The 16,544-nt window shown below is 37.9% G+C and overlaps 1 protein-coding gene and 1 long non-coding RNA gene across 4 annotated transcripts in view; one reads left to right on the top strand and one right to left on the bottom strand.

Moving 5' to 3' along the window:
* The window catches only part of mettl15 (methyltransferase 15, mitochondrial 12S rRNA N4-cytidine), a 91,510-nt gene that overhangs the window by 65,615 nt on the left and 9,351 nt on the right, over positions 1–16,544 (top strand). For all 3 annotated transcript variants that reach the window (XR_014534974.1, XM_083550043.1, XM_083550042.1), the window contains exons 4-5: positions 2,983–3,174; positions 8,196–8,374. Coding sequence is in view for 2 of the 3 variants with exons in the window: in XM_083550043.1 (XP_083406169.1) it covers positions 2,983–3,174; positions 8,196–8,374 (371 nt within the window). In the remaining variant the exon portion in view is untranslated. The remainder of the gene's footprint in view (positions 1–2,982; positions 3,175–8,195; positions 8,375–16,544) is intronic.
* The window catches only part of LOC310730867, a 402,048-nt gene continuing 393,057 nt past the window's right edge, over positions 7,554–16,544 (bottom strand). The window contains exon 3 of the long non-coding RNA XR_014534988.1: positions 7,554–7,624. This is a non-coding gene — a long non-coding RNA (uncharacterized lncRNA). The remainder of the gene's footprint in view (positions 7,625–16,544) is intronic.

Here is a 16,544-nt window from a genome sequence, read left to right as displayed (position 1 = left end):
TTTGGTTTGTGGTCTCTCTCTCTCTCTCTCTCTCTCTCTCTCTCTCTCAGCAATAGTTTATGAACTGCAGTAGTCACATGCCCACTAGGACCTTAGCAACTGGGTAACCAGCTCTGCACTACAGCAGAAGTACACTTGTCACAGTGTTCTTTCCTATCCTGACTCCATGAGACTGCAGGCAGCACGAGGCCAGAGTGATGCACAGAGCTGTACTTGTCTCAGAATTCCTACCCCATCTTGCCTTAATACTTTTTTCACATTTGTGCACTCATCAGATCTTTAATAAAAATTTATGAGTGCAATCCAAGCATTTAGCTGTTAATGGAGCTGAATATATGCAGTACGTTTCTGTCAATAACCAGAAGTAGCTGCAGGATAGTTTTTTTTTTTTTTTTTTTTATAACTGAGAGCTATAATTAATTCTCTGCACTACAAGCAACTGGTCACAAAACAGTACAAACAGCCAAACAAGACTGTAAGGCTGTGAACATGTCAAAAATATTGTAAGGCTTTCTTAATGTGTAAAAAGTATTGTTCAATAGAAACAACCAAACTTATACAGTGCAATGATGTCGAGGAACTCGAAAGGAATAGAAAAAGGAAAGACAAAAAATAAAACACAAACCCTCACTCTGAGTGAGAATGCAGAGGGTGCATCTACATCAATATAAAACCAATTTTGAAAGAGCTGAGTCTTCAGTCATTTCAGCTTGTGAAAGAATCTGCAAAGCAAATATTCAGAAGCTGGACAATTCATTTTACTGGTTTGGAAAAAACTGTTAATTGTGATTTCCGATAGGAAAATCAATCTGATCAAAGCGCTTAATCAAATGTAAACCATTTGTCGAATTCTGTAGGCAACCTAGGACTACGAGTCATTATTATAAAGAAAACCATAATGTACACATTCTGCTTGATAGAAGAACTAGATATACTACTGCATTATGCACCAGATTGATCATTGCTATTCCCTTGTTTAACCAATAGATAATTTAAGTCTGCTAGGTCTAAGATGGTTAGTGTTTAGACAAGGAAATATAGTCCAAATCCATATCTTCAAGATGTTGATCAATTTTGCTTTGTCTGTGAAAGGTAGCTGACCACCATGTCTTAGTTTATGTTTTCCCTAACATAGCAAACTGAGCAGTATAGTTAATAGGTTAGGAGCAGTAAACATAAACCAGTGACCAGTGTTTTTTTCCTTCTTCTTTTTTTTTTTGATTGGCCCAATTCATCCCTACATATAGAGTGAGTGCTCTTTAATTGGAGAAGACCCTGTGCAGCTGGGGATGGTTGCAGCTCAACAGCTTAAAGATCCCTGAAGTTACTGAGCTACTCAAGACCTATGAGGATGGATTTGGACTGTAATTAATATCTACTACAATGGCTCAGGACCACAGCTTGCATGAGCAGTTTTGCATTTATGCACCTGTAACTGCACACCTCAACCATGATGAACCTATAATGAATAGATTTTCGGTGCAACCCAGATGAGGATGGGTTTCCCTTTTGAGTCTGGTTCCCCTCAAGGTTTCTTTCTCATGCCATTTCAGGACTACTGGTTTGCTTATTAGGCATAAACTTACAATTATAAGAAACAAACATATAGGCACTATACTGCCATTGCCCATTGTTAAAAGTGCTATAAAATAAAAATAAAATAAGCTCTGTTTTCCCTAGGGTGAATTTTCAGTGGTAGTTTTTCATTCGTACTGAGAATCCTCTAAAGCATGCTGAAATCTGTCACTGAAAAGTTCTCTGGTGGAAAGGACTGGTAGAACTGGGTGTCATTACTGTACCTACAGATTTTAGGATCTTTGTGATTGTTAGTTGAATCAAGAGAAGGGAGGAGGGCTAAGTTATTACTATGTATGACTTGGGCTCCTTTCCCCCACTCCTTGTAAGACTTTAAGATGTAAGATGTGAATATTTACTGTGGTACAATGCTATCCTGAGTCAAATCTCAGGGGAGTAGCTTACTTGGTCAGACATTGGTTGGGGTAGCAGGCTATTTTCTGTGAGAAAACAAAGAATTACAACATAACACTGAAGAACCATTACTCAGCAGTCTGAGACTAGACTAATGCCGGCTCACACTGTACGATTTTTTTAATAGTGCTTTGCAACTGTTTCTTGTCCGACTGTACGAACATGATCCCCATGTCACACTGTAGGACTTAAAGTAGAATGCCTAGAGGACGGGTCTGATCGTGTCGTGGACTGATGCAAAGTTTTAACGCATCAATCCGCGACATGTTCAGACCTGGGTTCTCTCACTAATGGTAGCTATCTGCAAACAAAATTTATAATGAATTTTGTTTATGACATTTCTTGATGACATTTCTTTTCCCTCCACAACTCAATATGTTTCTCTTCATGCTGTACTGTCCACCTGACTTGTTTTGACATTTTCCCTGAGTTGTTTAAAATTTATCAGGTCCGGTGCCCCTATTGGTTCTGAGTTTGACGGTCGTTGTCTGAGAAGTGACACTGCAGGAAAGAGTCTGAAATCTTCTAAAACGGGCAGAATTTCATTGAAGGGAAAACATTTTGGCCTAGGAATCTTTTTTTTATTTATTTTTTATTATTTGTCTCGGACAACCAAGTCGTGGCCAAAATCGCACAGTGTGCACAACCTTTGAAGTGGGAAAGTCATGAATAGGTGAATGTCACAGCATAGCAGTGGTAGAAATTGAGTTTTTGATTTGCTGGCCCAATGATTTGGTGTTATTAGGAAGTTGATGCCTGAGGTGACTTGGACACTTTTTGCCCCTATGACAAAACTGAAGTATCTTTGTGATGCGTAAGAATTCCATGATTTATTTAGCCAAAAAAATTTATCTTGCAGAATTCTGGGTTTCCACAAAATAGAGCATTTTTATAGGAGTGGCTTTTGTTGAAGCCAATGATTTGGAATTTAGCAGGTCATGGAAAACAGATTAAGAATGACTTTTTCTTCATTTTGTTATTTTCTCTTTAAAGGGGCCAGGTCAAGCCCATTCTTGGGCGCTTTAGTGAATTAAAGGACCTGCTCATCGGGCTTGGTTTGGGAGACAGGAATGTGGATGCTGTTCTGTTGGATGCTGGCTGCTCATCGATGCAGATGGACATGGCAGAGAGGGGCTTTTCTCTCAGCAAAGATGGACCTCTGGACATGAGAATGGATGGAGACAGGTGACAACTTTTTTCATGTTTCTACCACCATTATATCAGTCAATTATTTTTTCTTGCTGTCAGTTACTACACCTACCATATTTGCTGTTTTTGTAATAAGATGCCATCTATGTGCCAAAGGGTTTTATGCCAACATATATTCAATTTGGTTTTTAATCAGCAAAAAAATATAATGCAGATGAAATAATTATCTAATAAAATTTTTGTGATACATCGATGTCTAAGCACTCCAGAGAAATATACTTAACATAGAACTCCAGAGTCCCTGTGACTTTCTCAGCTGTTCTTAATTGCAGGTTGCACAAGTATTCAGTACTCAGCAATACAGAAATACAGCAATTACCAAAACCTGTTAAACCAAACATGTGGGACATTGCACTGGCATTCTTTTTATGGGCATTCCCTGAAGTACATAAGAAATGGGATGGGAGGAATATGAGCTCGAAAGGGACGCTAGGAGAAAGGGAGAGGGAGAGAGAGTGTGAAATGGGTATTTACAAGCTCAAGTGTGGGCGAGTAGGTGTGTGAGTATGATGGTAATCTCCCCTCATTTAAGCTGTAAGACTGTTTCAAGATGAATCAGCCACCCACATGCTGGAAGCTTTCTCTAATAGAGAGATAACACCCTTAGAAAAAAGAAAAAAAAAACAACCGATCCTGACGTTATCAAGCTCCAGTCCCGAGAAAAAAACTGTTTATGCAAACATGAAGGGAAGCCAGAAGAATGGGATATAAGTCAACTCAATGAGCAACAAGTTTTCTAAAAATTACCACCCATGAGCACATCATTTTACATAATTTGGTGAAGAATGTGACTGTGTGAAAACCTGCCAGCTCGAAGCGACACACTTTGTCTCCATGCATAGCTGCCAATGTTACACTAACTAAAATTCACGAAGAAAAACAGTTTGCCGTTGCTAATAGCCGCCATTTGCTTTGTTTACTTGTGGGGTCTTTTATTTGCCAGAATTAATATCTATTCATCCAACAAAGCACTCATTATCTACCTATTTAATGTCCCTCTTGTCATATTGAATAATGGATACAAGTTTTTGCTTTTTAAGAAGTCAGAAGTTTGCTGCATGGTAATGAACTGGATAAAACACCCACTATGACTGAGTCTTGAATTATTCTGGGGGCGAGATAGAGTGGGGGGGAGAGAGAGAGAGAGAGAGAGAGAGAGAGAGAGAGAGAAGTTTCCAGCAGGTCGAATGAAGCCCAGCCCACAGAGTCTGTAAATGCTAATCCTTCTCGTCGCCCCAACACTACCATCAGCAACTAAACTTTAAGGCCACGTGATGCACTCATTCAACTCCCACTGACCTTGAAAGGAAAGAATAGGTGGTTTATCCTCTTTTCCCTTGCCATCTGAGTAATGCTTCCAGCGCTGTTTTGTGCCCACGTAAGTAACAAAAAAACATCACTGCGAAAGCCACCGTAGATGTCCTCACGTAATGAAAGAGAAAGATCACGATTCGTTTTGTTGTTAGCGGAAAAAAGGCCAAGGCGGCGCCTACATCTCAAGGCCCCCTGCCAATTATAGAATAGAATTGTGTGACTGGCTTTCTCTTAAGGGACATTTGTAGAGGATGAGCATTTTACAGTGGACAATCTATGTATAGTCGAATTGAAATGCTGCTTTCCACAGTGCAGAGGTACATTAAAACGGGCAGAAAACAGATACCCATTTTTAGCTCGCCTACATGCTCACCTATGTACCACGAATGAGCACATAGGTTTATGTAATTTGGTGGGACTGTAAAGACCCGAGTGCTACCTGCGATATTCTTTGGTTCCAAGCTTAGTGAGAGGCTGTTACTTATGACATACATTTAAGGCTTCAACAACTAATCGATAAAATCGATAATAATCAATAATGAAATTCGCCGTCAACGAACCATGTTATCAATTAGTTGGGCTGCTCAAGTTACGGTTAAAGTGACGAAAAAATAACACAGCTGCTTGCGAAATGCCGGACAGTACAGGGTCAATCGGCAGCAGGAAAAAGTGTGTCCCCCAAGTCATCCACAGCATGGGAGCATTTTATATTAAATGCAACAAGCAGACTGTAACCAACAAGTTATGCAAAGCTGAGATTGTGTGGTATGGAAGTACCACAGTGATGCATGATCACATGAAAAGAAAACTGGTGTCACGAATGAAGGCGAAACATCAGCGCGGTGAGCAAAAACTCTATAATCCTCATCATGTGAAAATGAAGTGCTGTTGTGTAAACTGTTTGTTTGCTAACTTCGGGACAGTCGCACCGGATCTGTTCTGTCGTGACCCGTGAGCATCAGGTTAGCGCAATCAGCTCGATCGTGACATCGAACAAACACTAAATCTAAAAGCAGCAAAAACCAGTGGCAGTAAACAATTACAGTTTAAGTCACTGGTGTGGTTTTCAGCATTTGCACACCAATGCATTTTTTATTGATTTATTTTAATTTTATTTTATTTAAATTAAGCCTGTTAGCTTGCTGCGTTTCTCTTTTTCTAGCATTTCTTTACTACAACAGTAACTTATCTGTTTCCAAGCATGGTTCTAACTATATATATATATATATATATATATATATATATATATATATATATATATATATATATATATATATATATATATATATAATATATACTGTGTATATATAATTAACTATATATATATTCTATATATATTCTAGATGCTTATATCTTCACAGCTGAACAAAATATCTGTGGATCCGTTTTTTGACAAAAATTGTTGAGATGTATTATATTTTATATTGATTTTTTTAAAGTATGGTTGTCAACATCTCCAATTATCATTAAAAACAAATTTTGAGTTACACAAATTGCTTCACCTTTCATACTCAAATACTGTATTTTTTTGAAGAAACAATCCAGCATGAGTGAATTAGTTTAAAGGAGAAATCCCCCATACACTCCTAAACAAGCAGCCACTATAATGCCCAAAATTAAAGATAGTTAAACTCAATATGAGGCTTTTGCATTTTTTCAATCCGATTGATTCTAATAAAAAAAAAATAAATAAAAATTATAATAATCGTCCAATTTATCGATTATCAAAACAAGCGTTAGTTGCAGCCCTATATACATATATACGGTTCAGTGAAATTCCTCCTTCGCAGATCCTATCCTATCCATATTAGGAAGATGGGGTTTGAGCACACGGTCAGCCATGATCAGCCAACCACGTTTGAACCACGATCTTTTGATCAATAACGATATCAAAGCCTTAAGAATTGAGCCGGTTTGGTTAAACATCATCTTTAATTGAACACTGTATGCAATATCTCCTTATTGCGCTACCCATGACCATTGTACTCATTGTTTATAATACCCTTTTCCATGTACTGTTTATTTACACTATATGCAACAAACACCCAACCTTTCCTGATATGTTGTTTTTCTCCAAATTCGTACCACAAAGTAGGAGGCCCACAATAGGATGTCTTTAGACACGGTATAATAAAATGATGCGTTCACTTGAACTTGAAAACCCAAACATGTTCCAGCATGGCAGCCCCTGTGCACAAAGCGAGCTCAATGTAGACATAATTTACATGGTTCGGAGAGGAAGATCTTGAGTGGTCTGCTATAGAGCTCTGATCTCAACCCTACTGAGTTAGAACAAGGCCTCCTCAACTCATCTACATCAGTATCTGACTTTACTGGCACTCTTATGGCTGATGAACCCAAATGTCCACATGCACTCTCCAAAATCTAGTGGAACATCTTCCCAGAAGAGTGAAGGGAATTATAAGAGCAAATTGGAAACAAATGTGGAATACGATGGTTAAAAAAGCACATATCATACTTATGACCAGGTGTCCGCAAACGTTTGGCGATAAAGTATATATTCACATTATTGATGTAATATAATTTATTTATTTATCAATATTTATTCATATCTATCATAAATCATAGCCTTTCCAACCTGCCCATATGTAAATATTTAACATTGCTACGAATGCACTTCTGTTAGATGCTAACTGTTTTTCGTAACATTTTCAATGACAATAAAGTTGAATCTAATCTAATCTAATCTAATCTAAATAAATGAAGTTACCATGAACTCGGATTTTAGTTTTGCTTGACTATTCACTCAGAACAACGAAGTATTACAGGCAAAATGATTTAATTGCGTTAGGCGTATTTTCCCGCCCACTCTGAGACGCTTCGAATTGCATTGATTATCTTTGTAATTGTGAACATCGAGAGCGAAAGGGGCGGGGCCTATCGACTGCTCTGTTTAAGCAGCTCTGACTCAGCCAGTGCTAACTCTTAATTTACGTGTTAATTTCATTAAATACCTAGTACTTTAATTTCAATCTGTGGATGTATGGTTTCTTCTCTCTCTCTCTCTCTCTCTCTCTCTCTCTCTCTCTCTCTCTCTCTCTCTGTCTCTCTCTCTCTGTCTGTCTGTCTGTCTGTCTGTCTGTCTGTTCTCCTACTTCACTTGCTTCCCACAGTTTGGAGATGTGGGTGCCTTAAATGGAAAACTCCACAAGTCATAGCATAAAAAAAAAAAATAATTGCTGGATTACTTTAGACATTGGGGTTGAGATCCATATATTTGCTATCTACCATATCTCTCTCTCTCTCTCTCTCTCGTTTCTCTCTCTCTCTCTCTCTCTCTCTCTCTCTCTCTCTCTCTCTCTCACACTCACACACACACACACACACACACACACACACACACACACACACACACGTGCTCTTTTTATAGATCTTGAGCCCACATCTCCCAGAGTGGGAAGGGAAAGAAAAGAGGAGGAGGAAATGAGGGAGGGTGTTTGTTCTTTCTTTCTTTCTTTCTTTCTTTCTTTCTTTCTTTCTTTCTTTCTTTCTTTCTTTCTTTCTTTCTTTCTTTCTTTTCTTTCTTTTCTTTCTTTTCTTTCTTTCTTTCTTTTCTTTCTTTTCTTTCTTTGCTCTGTTGTCGAATAGCCGTAAGCCTTTGCTCCTGTCGGCGAGGAACTCGTGACGTCAAGTGGCTTAATTGGGCTCCTGTTTGTGCGTAGGTACCCCGGCATGCCCTGCGCGGCTGACGCCGTCAGCGCTTTAGATCAGCGGGCGCTTGCGTGTGTGCTGGCTGCGTACGGGGAGGAGCAACACGCCAAGAAAATCGCGGCAGCCATCGTGCAGGCACGCAGCCTATATCCCATCACCCGGACTCAGCAACTGGCCAGCATTGTCGCAGGTACCCCCCGAAATTCAACACACCATCTCGCTTAATTAAAAAAGAAAAAAAAAGAAAAAAAGAAAGCAACAATACACAAAGAGAGGGGGAAATATTAATCTGGACTCTCCCTTTGGGATCTATTTATCCTGAATCGAGGTATTCTGAGGGCGAGAAATACAGAACAATGCCGCTTATAATGCAAAATACTTGTCCTTCTTCCAGTTTTGACTTTCTTATTAATGGAGTCTTATTTATAAAAATGGGCGAGACAAAGACAGAGACCTACAGAGGGAGGGGTACATCTGGGGGTGTTTTTTTGCTTTTTCATAAAGGTTTTATTTTACATTTATATTTACACTTGCACCTTTCCGGAGTCTCTTTTTTTTTTTTTTTTTTTAAATATTTCATATTCATATCTGCTTTGTCCCTTTTCACTTTTCTCATTGTTTTATGTTAAATCCTGCCCACCACCCAAAAACCCCCACACAGGGCTCAACATGTACACACAACATTTGCGGCAGCTTCATGACTGTATACAATATTATTTTCATCAGCTCGCTTTATTTGTGCAATCGCTGTTTTTATAGCCCTATACGGCTGCTAAAAAGGTGAAAAAAAGAGGGAGGGAGGGAGCGAGCGAGAGAGAGAGAGCGAGGGGAGGGCGGTTCGGCTGATGACGGTGGAGTCGGAGTGAGCATGTGCGTCACAACTGGAGAACAGGTGTGCGTGAGGGCAGTTGTTAAAACTTCTTTTTTTAAGTGCCGAATAAGTCAACACCAGTGTTTATTCCAATTAATCCAAAAGGTCCTGACTACCAGGGGTCCCCTGAGAAACCTCCCCACTGCCCAGAAAAGCAAAGCACAGAGAGCGGAGCGAGGAAAAGGGAACTAGGGAAACATGTCATATCCACTTTGATTATGGGTATCATGGGAGTTCTTGCTCCTTTCATTTTTGTTAACTTATGCAGATGAATATGACTTTTTTTGCCCCTCTCTGCATTTGGGGGTTTAGTCAACCCCTGCAGCTGCATCCTCATACAAAATAATGGGGATTATTTTTTTTGTCTTATCCAGCAGACACCCCCCCCCCCCCCCCATTACAGAAATCGATCGCTGCTGTTGTTCGCAGAATGCAGCAGGTTTTTCATCTTCCTTCTAATTGTTGTCAACCATGAAATTTTGAAACAAAGCTATAGTTTTGTATTTTCTTCTTTCAAATGTTTTTTTTTTGCCAGGCCACATACCCTTATTAGTATCTGCTACTGCTTAATGGAACGTATCGAAAAGGAGCTCAGTCTACACAGATTTAATATTCTCATCAATATGGGCCCAGCTGGTGTGACAGGAGATTACACACAGTCCCACCAGAGAGTGATCCCTCACCCCCCCTGAGCTCAGCTCCACCGTTTTGTGTGTGTTGGCCCAGAATGAATGGTAATGAGCTCCAGCCCAAATGCTGGCTCTGAGCCCACAGCTTGTTTACACTTCCAGTGTCACCCACCAATAGCAAATACATCCAACAACCCCCAAGCACCACCACCACAGACGTACACTAACCCCCCTATCTTCCTCCTACCTTCATTCATCTCAATCAGTGCAATTCCAGTTTTTGTGTAAAAAAAAAAAAAAAAAAAAGCTTTTGTGTATTTTATTTTTAAAAATTCAAATGACATCCTATTATTTCTTTACATTGCAATTCCATAAAAAGGTACACAAAATATTATTACAGAAAATATCCCTCAGACATCTACTCTCAATAAGAAGCCCAGATTGGAGGGATATGCAAATTAGAAACCCTCCTCCCAACGCTATTTGCGCAAACCACCTTCCCTTGTAAATTGATTCAATATCAGCAGACAGCCAGCATTTATCAGGGCCTGCATTTTTAATACTGTAATTAAGGTGGGCTCAAATGACAAAAAAAAGTCATATCATGATTCTTGAAGACATGATGTACAATATATATATAATATATATCACAATGTATAGGGATGGTACATTTCCTAGCATTATAAAATTTGGGGGGGGGGGGGAGTTTAATGTCATCAAAAGTAAATCAGTTATTGAACAGTTGATAACATCAACAACAGTAAATATAAGAAATATAACTATAGATCTGCAATCAATAGACATTCAGTGTTACCAAAATGAAGTGGGGGTCCCTTCTGAGTCTGGTTTCTTTAAAGGGTTTCTTCCTCAGATCATCCCAGGGAGTTTTTTCTTGTCTCTGATTAATTTAACAAACTATCATTTATATTTATAATCTATTTAATTCTGTAAGGCTGCCTTTGGGACGATGGCCATTATTAAAAGCGCTATACAAATAAAATAAAATGAAATCTAGAACCATTTAATTTCCTGTTAAAATTTTTCTTTAATAATCTTACAGGTAAGTGTTTTTATCAGTGGATGAACCGCTTTAGGAAACCAGTGGTGGACAGTAAGGAAGTAAATGTAATTTGTTTTGTACTTAAGTAGCTTTTTCACATATCTGTACTTTGCTGAAGTATTTAGATTTGGGGAGATTTTACTTTAACTTCACTATATTTCAAAGTCAAATCTCTTACTTTTTACTCAACTACTTTATGTGAAATCAGCTGTTTGTTTTAATTATGAGCGGATAAAAACTTAACCAAACACACAGCAAACCACCAATCAGGGTCGAGCTCACGCTCTGTATTAAACTTGTTTTTATTGGCACTCGGTGTATCCACTTATCACCAACATACAGTTCAGCATCAGTTCAACAGCAAGCAGAACATTATGAGAGGAAGAAACTCCTGCCTCTGACTTGCCACAACACCTGTGGCCTCATTTATGTGATTTTTTTTTTTTTAAGTAGTTGAAAAGAAGGATTTGGACTCATGATAATTTTAATAGAAAACAGTGTTTGACTCAATAATATCAATATAATAAAAGGAACATTATAGCCATAATAAATCCATATTACATAAGGAAGAGAAAAGAAAGGGTAAATACTTTTGTACTTATACACAAGTGAAAGTTTGAAGGAAGCAGATTTACTGGAGAAATATTTTACCTTGTGTATCGCTGCTTTAACTCAAGTACACAGTTTGTGTACTTTGTCCACCACTGTAGGAAACTATATATTTAGTGAACTGTCCACAGATCCCTTAAAGAAATCAGTGGAACTCATATTTTTAAGGCAATCATTTTGGCACTGAGATTATACTTAGCACTTAGATATTTTAACAGTAACATTGAGTCATATAACTTGTAATAATTTGCTGTGTTGGATTTTAATGATTGATTGCTATAGTCTTTTAATACTTCTTATGCGTCTACAACTTACACTTTTTTTTTTTTTACTTACACTGCAAAAAAAATTTACAGAACAAAAAACCTGAAGCTGATTAATTTGGCAGTGACTGGACCTTCTAGTGGAGTGGTCTGGGGAAAGAGTTTGGCCCTCTGCTTCTGTTAATATGAGTGTGGGACGCTAATCAGTTCATTATTGATCACTGGCTGGAGTGTAGTCTTGTTGCAATTCTGATGAAAATTGATCTTTCAACTTTCCCCTTGATGGTTTTTATTAATTTTATATATATATATATATATATATATATATATATATATATATATATATATATATATATATATATATAATATTTATTTTATTTATTTTTCTTTTGAACCTGGTCTTTTTTTACAGCCTTTGTTAGCCTTTGTTAGCCTTTGTTTCCATGACTATGCCAACCTTAGAAATGTTTTAAAAAAATCATACTTACCTTTACACAAGTCACTGTTGTCTACATTTTGTACATTTCTGGTCTGTTTTTTGGTCAGATTGTGCATTTCTTTGACTACCATGGCCACATTTAGCGCATCTTGTCTGGTCCACTGGTGTAACATTTGCTGGTGTAACATTCGCATGTGGTTAATGTGCAAACACTGGCCGGTCAAGCTTTTATTGTCAAAACCGATGCTATAGCCAAGCTTTGCTCTACTGAGATTTGTTCATCAAAGACATTCCAAGCCCTGAACAATATTTCAAATTGTACTATGTTCCTACACTGCTAGTTGCTTTTGTGAAGCAGGATTTATGAGCTAATAATGAAGTGTTATTGCTCACCAACATTGTGCATAAAGCCACCTAATGCCTCTGCGACACAATGGTTGTGCCAGTTGGTAATGGTCCTTATTGAGCTTTCAAAGGAAACAGTATCAATCGGAGCTGTCGAAAGTTATTAGATCCTCCATGTTCTGTCTCACAGGCAAAAGCCAGGGCTCATCCCCGATTGGAAGATAATGTTTAAATTTAAGCTAGCTGCACACAGTAAATAAGAAGATGGAAGGCCTTCATTTTTTTTTTCTCCCCAGATCTCATTTTTATTTTTTTCATCCCTAGAGAGAAAGCGGCAGAAATATGTTAGGTTTGTCCGTGAGATGCAGTCAGCACAGATGGCTCATCAGTTTGTTGTCATAGCAAGAGATTCAGTCCTGCATTAAGAATATTCAGGCTTCCTATCAATGTCATTTTAAACAGAAATAAGCTAGCTATTCTTCTAGATATTTCCTTTTGTTTGTAAAGTTGACTTGAATAAGTGATTTAAGTGATTGTCTTCACTGTATAACCGGATATGATTCTTCAAACTAATAATATAAAAAAAAAAAAAATGTACGGCTTAAAACCATCTTTGCCCACAAGCAGGGATGCTCTGCTTATCTGCCCACAGGCCTTAAAAAATCTGATTTACTATTTGTGCTTCTGTCCACTGTATGTGCAATTCCATGCACCAGCTTCTGAAGGGAAAATGCTGAATTTCTGTGACACAGTAAGGCTATTAGAGCAAGATAGAACTACTGAAACCCACTAGTTATCACTAAAACATCTCTGACAGTCCATCCGGAATGGTTCTCGGCTTGAATTAAGGCTTGAAGTTTGGCCTACAAGATTCCAAATCCAAAATTCTGGTCTACAGGTTGAAAGGCCGGAAATTATTCTAATAATTTTCAGCTGCTATATATAATCATACCTTAACTCCTGGCATTAGTGATGCAACTTAATGTAGAGTAAATATGTAACACAATGCCATTATCTGTATCCTGTGTGTACTCTAAATATCAATACATATACTCTACTTGTGTCTGTATTTGACCAGTCATTTACTAAGGATGAATGAATGCTGGAAATGTATGATTCATGTTAATGTGAGTTTTGTATTTGCTCCATGAATATAAATATAGGTTCTAACAAGCTTTCTTAAAAAGAAGAAAAAGATTATTCCACCTATTATTATTATTATTATTATCTGTATTTGCATCTGTTTAAAACACATTATCTGTTCATTTAGAGTAATGTACTTGTATTCAGTTACAATCCCGAGTGTAGAAGAGTGCTCAAATAGGATTATTTCTTGTCTAATGGATGTACAAGGAGGATCAGAGCCGTAACTCTGAGACAGCGTGACCTCGTTCCTATACAGTATATACAGTAACACCGCCGTAATATCAGGAAACATTTTCCTCCATGTTTCAGCTTCCTGCTTTATTGCTTCTCAGTTTCTACGAAATTTATGTGCATTAATTCATTTATATAATTGAAAAGAGTTGATTTAAGAGCTTTATGATTTAAGGGTTTTTTAAGATTAAAGGTTAGTTTTTTCTCTCTGTAAATCAAAGCAACTTGTGTTTTTAATGTTTTTATTTCCCTTGGTTTGGAAAAGCCAATAAAAGCCCAACCACAACCATAGTATTTTAGGAATTTCATACTATCAGTTGAACACAACAAGAGTACAATCAGTTCAGCAACCTGATAATGTGTCCATGTGCACAAGCTCTAAGAACACAAGGCTAATTATGGCCAATGTAATGTAGCCTTGAATTTCAAATGGGCTTTTTGACTGTACGGGCAAGAGGGGGCCATTAATAATAAACAAGTATTACAAAAGGAAGGTCGTCATTCAGTCCACAGGTTCGAATAAGAATTAGCCTCCTATTCAGGCTAAAACGTGTGAGGGCAGAGCCTTGTTCAAGAGTGCCCTCTTTCTTCGAGACAGGAGGGTGTTGCACGTTTTAAAGCCGGCCCTAAGCAAAATGTAATGGCAATTATCCAGTACACAAGCAGCTGGGTGTTACCTGATAATCACTCTCTTTCTCTCCTCTCAACAAAGACAGCTCTATATAACTGACACAGGCCTTTCTTCACACATCTAATATACAACTCTAACCAATATATTTGCCAAATAAATTTTTTTTATTTTTTTTTAATGATGAAGTACAATGATGAAGTACATGGAAGGAATGTAAACATTTGTTAAAGTATGCTAAAATAAGAACAGTTAAGTAGATCATATCTTTATGTAAAACACACACACACCCCGATATACACATATGCATTACCCAAATATGGTCTAATAAATGTTAACTATTTAATTAAATTTTATTTATATTAATTATTTTATCAATTCAATTTGTGCCAATTTAAATGATTACTCAATTTAATCAATAAAAGTGTATTACATTAATTTGATATATTCTATTACATTTTTTATCAAATATTTTTAAAATATTATTTTATATATTATTTAACCAAGCAGGCGTTATATTTAAAAAAAAAAAATGTAAATTTAAACTGTTTAAATGATCACAAATGTTAATAATAATAAACTGCACTAATAAAAAAATGACAAGCAATTTTATGTTTTTTATTTCTTTTCCCGAACCGTACCGAAATTGAACCGATCCGTGTCTTAAACCCTGAGGTACGTCCTGAGCCGTGAATTTTTGTTAAAATGTATTGTTAAACCCTTGATCGTCAAAGGAACGATACTATAGAAATTAAACTTGGATATATTTAAGAGTAGTCAGTATGTGTGATTATAAGTAAAGATGTGTCCAAAGTGTGAATATTTTGTGTGAGCACCATTGTTATCTAACACTGACTTAATCCTCCTGAGCAAAGAATTCACCAGCGCTGTACAGTTGCTGGGATCCTCCTCCACTCCTCCATAATGACATCACAGAGCTGCTGGATGCTACACACATGGCGCTTTTTCACCTTCTGCCTTAGGATGCCCCACAAATGCTCAATAGGACTCATGTCTGGAGACATATTTAGCCACTCCATCACCTTCAGCAAGGCAGTTGTGATCGTGTGTTGGGGCTCGTTATTATGTAGGAAAACGGCCGTTCTGCCCAGTTTCGAAAGGGAGGGCATCTGGGTCTGCTTCAGAATGTCACAGTACATGTTGGAATCCATGTTTCCCTCAATAGAGTGCAGCTCCCCAGTACCACAGCACTTATGCAGCCCCAGACCATGATGCTACCACCACCATGCTTGACTGTAGGCAAGACACAATTTTCTTGGTACTCCTCACCAGGGCGTCGCAACACATGCTGGACACCAGCTGAGCCAAACAGGTTTATCTTAGTCTCATCAGACCACAGGACATGGTTTCAGTAATTCATTCTCTTGGACTGGTTGTCTTCAGCAAACAGTTTGCGGGTTTCTTGTGAGCCAGCTTCAGTAGAGGCTATGCAAACCAACTTGTTACAGTGTGTGGCAGCTGGTCTATGCACTGACAAGCTTCTGTTCACCTCTTAAGCAATGCTGCAGTCCTCATGCGCACAAGGATTTACCTTCTTTAATGGACCCTTGCGAGGTTCTGAATTTAACCCGTTTTAGAAAACCTCTGTATGATCCTTGCCACTGTACTGTGACTCAGTTTCAGAATGTTATCAATCTTCTTATAGCCTCAGCTACCTTTATGGAGATCAACAATTCTAATTTTCAAATGCTCAGGGTGCCATGTTGAACATCCAGTGGTCAGTTTGAGAGAATTGCACCCAAAGCACCAAACTCTAACTGCTCTAATATAAGATACACAAATTTGTATGGTCCTGTGAAGCAGACAACAACATGGGCATGATGAATAGGACATGTGGCTTTGCATGGTTACATGATGTACAGCTGTGATCAATTAGGGTGTACTCACTTTTGTTGCCAGCCATTTAGACAATAAGTCTAAATGGCTGTATGGTGAGTTATTTTCAGAGGACAATAAATCTGTACTACTATACAAACTGCACTTTGACTACTATAAAATATATCCAAGTTTCATTTCTATTGTATTGACCATTGAGAAGATACACTGAAATGATTGCTGAAATGTAAAGGGTGAACTCACTTTTGTGCGATACTGTGTGTGTGTGTGTGTGTATGTGTA

This window comes from Silurus aristotelis, assembly GCF_946808225.1.
Source record: "Silurus aristotelis genome assembly, chromosome: 9".
Lineage (NCBI taxonomy): Eukaryota > Metazoa > Chordata > Actinopteri > Siluriformes > Siluridae > Silurus > Silurus aristotelis.
The sequence above is the reverse complement of the archived record's forward strand: the minus strand, read 5'-3'. Positions and strand labels throughout refer to the sequence as shown.